The following is a 6333-nucleotide window of genomic DNA, read 5'->3' as shown; positions in this document are numbered from 1 at the left end:
TAAGAGCTTGTCAAGTGTGATGTAATGCTAGTAGCAATGACCACAAATCGTGAAAAAAGAGGGGGTTTGGGTGCAATCAACACTTGTAGTACTAGTTTGGTAACCTAATAGGACATAAAAGTGTCCTTTCAAGGTTTTGGAAAAAAATTCAATACTCCTAGTATATGTATAATATTTTAAGCATCCTTACACGAGCTTGATGCTAAGAACCCATTCTATATGAAAAAAATAAGTAATGTGTACACTTCTTGATTCCATGGTCGTGAGGAGCTTCCAAAGCCAATGTAGTGCTACATTTGATCGAAAACAAGAATCTTTCATGGTTAAGCCCATGGTATACAACATAGAGAATTTTACACGCCATCAATCTATTTTTCTCGTTAACTTCCATGGGTTCTTGATCTAATCCTATGGCTGCTATAGCCCCACATTTTTTTGATTATGCATACAATTAAGTACAAAAAAGTTGCACTTTTTGTATTCTGCTGACTTATCATCAATGTTTCCATGACTACAACCATATGTACTCATGTATATGGTTTATATTGTTACACTTTGTTAATCTTGCTCTCACACACAACTACAAACCACAAAAATTGCATGAGCAAATAAACTGGCTTCCACATTGTGGCCATCTCAATCTCTTCAAAATGTATGTACTTGGAGCCAAATTGGTATTGTATGCTTAGATTTGGACCTAAGCTAAAAATTAGCCATATTCATGGAAGGAATTGAGCAATATTGAACATAATATATCTCTAACTCAAAATGGGACCGATTTTGGTAAAATTGAAATTTTTTCTCCAACTTCATGTTGTTAGCTATTAGGGGTCTTAGGTGGCCCAAAACTCAAGAAAGAAGCATTACATTGTCATGAATCTATATGCACCATCAAAATTACCATTTTTTTACATATACATTGGCAAAAAATTGGTCAAAGTGTAAAATTTGTCCATAAATTTGCATGGCAACATTTATATAAATAGGCCATTACTTCAAAGACATATAGTAACTATGTCTTAGAAGCATTAGAAAACATTTAGAATGATAAAGGCTATTTATGTAGCACCCTAGAAGTTCATTAAGAGGCTTTTAGGGTGGTCTATGGCCAATTTTATGAAAAATGAGCCAAAACATGTTTTTTGGCATAGTTTAGGTTTGAGAATGCTTATCAAACACAATGCTATATCTAGAATCCATAACCCAAAAAAATTCCAAGTATTTTCAACTCATAAGCTATCTTTGTGGATATCAACACTCTAAGTCCTCATCAGTATCCCTTGCAATAATTCTAGGAAATTGCTTGGTTAAGAGGACATAGAAGTGTTGAAGGACATAAAAGTGTCATGTTACCAATCTAGTGGCCTTAAAATTTGAATCACACAATTTCTAAAAGTGTCAATAGCCCAAATTATTGCTCATGAGATTCTTGGGGCTTGACGTGGCTAAAAGAGGTGTCTGCCATGTCTGCCATGGGGTGACCAAGGCCATATGTCCCAAGTCTATTATGTGTACAGCCATAATCCAATGCAGGTTGTTTATTGACATGCCTTAAACTCGTGTATTTTCACCAATTATTTAATCAAGAATGGGGCCAATGGCTCCTATTACTACTATTGCCGGGGGTTCCAAGGCCATGCCCTTGAACCCTAAAATCAATACAAATTGTTAAAGGATTTGTGGTAAAAAACTAAAGAAAATGTGTATGGTACATATTGTAAGAAAGAAAATTACCATTACTATTTGATGACTTTATCAAGTGCAACAAAGTGCAAGTATAGAAAATAGAGAAAAGGTTGTACACAAACTTGGTAGAAGATAGTGGGGTAACGATGACCACAAGTGGTGCAAAACAAGGGGCATTCATGTGTCGTTAATACTTTGTGGGGTCCAAAAAATGCCCAAAAATCTCAAAAATTGCTCATGCCACACGATATTGCTATGGGGTCATAAAGGCGCCGGCTCGGGACCAAAAAATAAGGGTGATTCACCATGAAGCGACCAGGCCCAGTTTGACCAGGTCAAATTGTGCCTGGTCGCTTCGTGGCAAACCGCCCTCATTTTTTTTGGGGGTTGGAGCCTTTATGCCCCCATAGCAATAGTATAGGATGCCAATAGTTATCGAGCTAATTTGGTGCCTTTTTTGGACCCCACAAAGTACCATGTGCACCTAAATGCCACTCTTTTTCTGCCATTTGGCATGATTGATATTGCATTTGTAAAAGAGTGGGGATAGACGGGTAGGACACGGGTTAGCATGGGAATACCCAGTTATACTGACAGGGTATATAAGGTGTTGAGAGACCCAATTAGGGCATCAGTTTATCAATAATCAAGTCTCTTTTCTCCCTCCTTCCAGCTTTCATGGCTTCCCTCCTCTTTCTCTCTCTTTTCATGTCTTTCTCTCTCTTCTCCTAGTATTTCTCTCTCCTCTACTCTCTTCTTCTCTCTCTTTTGCAGTCTTCTTCCTTCTCTCTCTCTCTTTTAGTTAGATTAGATAGGTTTCCTTCATTACAGTGTAAAAGAGTGGGAATATACGGGTAGGACACGGGTTAGGATGGGAATACCTAGTTATACTGACAGGGTATATAAGGTGTTGAGAGACCCAATTAGGGCATCAGTTTTTATCAATAATCAAGTCTCTTTTCTCCTTCCTTCCAGCTTCCATGGCTTCCCTCCTCTTTCTCTCTCTTTTCATATCTTCTCTCTCTTCTCCAGTCTTTCTCTCTCCTCTACTCTCTTCTTCTCTCTCTTCTGCAGTCTTCTTCCTTCTCTCTCTCTCTCTCTTTTAGTTAGATTAGATAGGTCTCCTTCATTATAGTTGGTATCAGAGCTTAGTTTTTAGATCCTTCCTTTCTCTCTCCTTTTAGATTTAGTTCTCTTTTCAGTTAGAAAACCCTAATTTTCTAAGGTACACCAAGACAAGTACAACATTGAAGACAACAGGAGTCAGGGAGTACTATCGAGATGGGAGCCTTCTAGGGAGTTTGAAAAGAGGTCTTCTCTTTCTTCCTTTTAAGCTTCCTTTTGGAGCTTCCATGGAGTACCAAGCCAAGATCATTTCATGTCTCTTAGACTTTGCTCCCCCATTGCAAACATGTGTTGTCATGGCTTTCTCCACCATCTTGAGCGTTTGGAGTACCCTGGTGAAGCCCCAGGGCTGATCGGCCACCTCTTCAAGAGGCTTCGCACTTGCCTCTACAACCTTGGCATATGTTGCACCTATAGAGAAGAAGACAACAAGGGGAGAATCAACATCCTTCCCTTCTATGTCGGGCTTTGTAGCTTGGGCCTTTTGAGCTTCCTCATAAGCTGACTTGAAACTTTTCGCATTTTCAACACTCCCAAATTTAATATAAAATAGCTCCTCTTTTAGCTCCCCATCTGCAAAATCTTATGCATGCCAGACCCATGTTTTATCGCTGCCTTGATGCTCCTGAAGTTTCACATTTGGGACAACTGTGTGGTTTGCACAGATCTTTAGTGTTTTGTTTTTCCGCATGATAAGACGAATCTTGCCTGTTTCCTTGTGCTTTAAAAGGTGCATCTGTCATTTAGGGATGAAGAAAAGCCCAATCATTAACAAAGTGCATGGAATCGCACCAGCAACTGCAAGCATCCACCATTCAATGGCCTCGTGGTTGTGACGCAGCAACATGCCAGGGAATCAGAAGAGGAAGTGGCTTTTTCCTTTGACTTCTGCCAAGATGACTGTTGACATTTCGTGAATCCACATGAGTGGCTAAAAGCTTATTGTTACATTCCAGCATTCCTAAAAGCTCCCTGTGGAAATCAACACCTTCTAGATGCTTCCTTCTTTTTGAACTAGGCAGCACATCAAGCTTATCCTCGCAAGTGTCCACATTGATATTTCCATCTATAAACTTCTTCTCGTAGTTTCCTTGTGCTGGAGGCATACTCTCTATAGGAGGACTCTCCATCTCCTTGGCAACAGTTACTGATACATCCTCTTCAACAAATGGATGCTCTATGTCAGAGAATAGCCCATCATTAGCAGAATGCCTACCACCATCAAATATTACCTCTGCAATGGCACATGGGTCTTTGGAAAATGCACTTTCAAGAGCCTCAAAGACCTCGCGGTCGAAGCATCCGGGTAGCTTGTTGTCCTTCTTGACATCACTACTCATAAGCCAAAAAGACTGCTTTCCACGAAGGCTATGCTAGTCAACGGATGCAGCGATAGTCAACCCAGAGATTGCGACCATGAAAAGTTCATTTTAGAGGTGAGAAATGATTCTGAGAGATCTGATCAAGCATGGGGTTACCGGCAACTGTGGAGGCTCCAGGAGCAGCATCCAAGGTCTGCTTTTCCTGAAGAACATTCCCAGATAGCAAACTATTTGAAGCCTGTTGCTGGTTGTCTACTGCTTGTCCTAAAGAAGTGGCAGCATGTTGCATTATTTGCAGCTCTAAAAGTGGCCTGTTGTGTCCTATTGCTGCAATAGTTGTCTGGTGACCCATTGACACCTTCATCATTATGTTCCCACTAGCTATAGTTCCAATTTGTGTCTTAGTATTGGCAAATCTTACAAATCTCTTTTCTTGATCTATTGGTGCAGAAAGTACTGCACAAGGGGTACTTGGATTTGAGGAATCCATCTGTTTGTCAGTCAGTAAAGAGCTTTGATTGGCTGGCTCAATTACAATCTGGGAGGTCTACAGATTCAAGGGCAAGCTGCCTTGTGCTTTTACAAATTCATGTAATGAAACGTGTTTAGCTGGACAATTCTGGATCACATAACTTTTGTTGTCTGAAGCAATCTGTATTCTTTAGAAGCATTACCGACCATCTTCTGGGTCTCTCTAAAAACCAAAACTTCACATCAGCTTATTGATCTACCCAACAAAAAGGAAATTGGAAAAGCGCTATCAGCTTTAGATTCAGGGGGATTTAGAAGCAATGGAATGCATTGGATGCGTGAGGAATCATGGGGTGTATGCCTAAAGTGTAGTGATTTAGTTGCAAAGCTAAGGCTTGGCACTTTGATTCTCTTGATAGTGGCACTTATATGCTCATGTTGGCATGAAGATGTTTATGCAAGTGGCAATGGTACTCATGGGGTATGCCTATGCCTTTGATTGGCAATCTTGGTAATGATGCTTATGACTGGTCTTGAGATGTCATGTCTGGTAAGGTTATGCTCTTGTTGGCAATGTGTTAGCCCTAATCAGCAAGGATTTGGTTCATATTGGCAATGGTTCCTGCGCACAATGATGCATGGAAGTTGCAAAGTATTGCAGGGATGCAAACTCAGGGAACTGCTGACAAAAGTCAATTACAGCAAAGCCTTCTTGTGTGATTGAACTCAAATCCCATAGCTCCATTTGAAGAGGGAATTTTCCCCTTCGATCTGAGCCAAAAATCTCTCCATTCTGCCCTAAGGTTTGGGAGATACACCCAATTTTGTGCTCAGAGGTACTGTGGGACAGGCAACAGTCCTACACAGTAAGCCCACAAAAGTCAATTACAACAAAGCCCTGATCATTTACTGTCAAATATATTTTTACATAGCCTCGTAGATGGATCAAGAGCTTTAATTTGAATAAGAAATTTTGGCAATTGGAGCTTTCTAGCTCAAGATATTGCCATTTCTGTAACAAGGGGTCTAGTGGACTGCACTTAGGATGGCAGGCCACAAGGGAAAAGCAAAGGCCCAAGAGGACTTCCAATGTGAAATAAGGGACTCCCATGCCTCAATGAATGATCCTAGATCAGCCCAAGAGGATCATGAAGAAATGTTTGAAGATGGTACCCCCGAGATGGACCGCTTGCCTATGCTTAACCATACTCTATGCCACCATGAGGCCCGTCATGCAGATTGGCATCGAGAGTTGGAACAACGCCATAGGGAGATGGAAGCCTGCCAAGATCAGCGTCATTCTGAGATGATGGCTAAGATGGACTTACTCATTGAGCGCATGGGCGCCCTCATCCCCGCCATCACACCCTCCTCGGCTCAGCCCAAGGAGCATGTCCCTCCCCATGAGGCCAACCCCCCTCCCACCTTGGAGATCGGGCGTAGCCCACAAGGTTTTGGTGGCACCCATGGCTTTCCCCATAGCACATATGAGCTGAGTGAGCCCTCTATGAGACATGATGAACCCATTCTCCCATCACACGTTATGAACCCTTCTAGCCCATCCTTGGGACAGCAGCTCCCCCGTAGTGGAAGCTATATGCAAGGGCAAAATGCAAATTTTGGGTAGCATAGTATGCAGGGTGCACATGGGCAGCATGCACATGGCAGTTTTGGGCGGCATGGAAAATTTGGGCAGCAAGGCTCTAATGTAGGTGCACATGGGCAGCAT

General features: G+C 41.7%; 1 protein-coding gene across 1 annotated transcript; it reads right to left on the bottom strand.

Moving 5' to 3' along the window:
• Positions 1–3626: 3626 nt before the first annotated feature.
• LOC148030510 (trihelix transcription factor ASR3-like) lies at positions 3627–4485 on the bottom strand. Its single transcript, XM_087687393.1, has 2 exons — positions 4297–4485; positions 3627–4184 (listed from the first exon to the last, which is right to left on the bottom strand). The coding sequence occupies exons 1-2, from the start codon at positions 4483–4485 to the stop codon at positions 3627–3629; spliced, it is 747 nt and encodes a 248-aa protein (XP_087543519.1).
• Between the last annotated feature and the right edge of the window lie 1848 nt (positions 4486–6333).

Source organism: Lygodium microphyllum, chromosome 10 (genome assembly GCF_053477565.2).
Source record: "Lygodium microphyllum isolate KBCC chromosome 10, Lygodium_microphyllum_v1.1.10, whole genome shotgun sequence".
Lineage (NCBI taxonomy): Eukaryota > Viridiplantae > Streptophyta > Polypodiopsida > Schizaeales > Lygodiaceae > Lygodium > Lygodium microphyllum.
The sequence above is the reverse complement of the archived record's forward strand: the minus strand, read 5'-3'. Positions and strand labels throughout refer to the sequence as shown.

What these genes read in the sequence shown, in the direction of transcription:
- LOC148030510 (XM_087687393.1), bottom strand. Translation starts at nt 4,485, where the DNA reads ATGGGTCACCAGACAACTATTGCAGCAATAGGACACAACAGGCCACTT. An exon ending in CTGCTCCTGGAGCCTCCACA is followed by an intron (nt 4,185 to 4,296) that starts GTTGCCGGTAAC and finishes TCCGTTGACTAG; the next exon opens with CATAGCCTTCGTGGAAAGCA.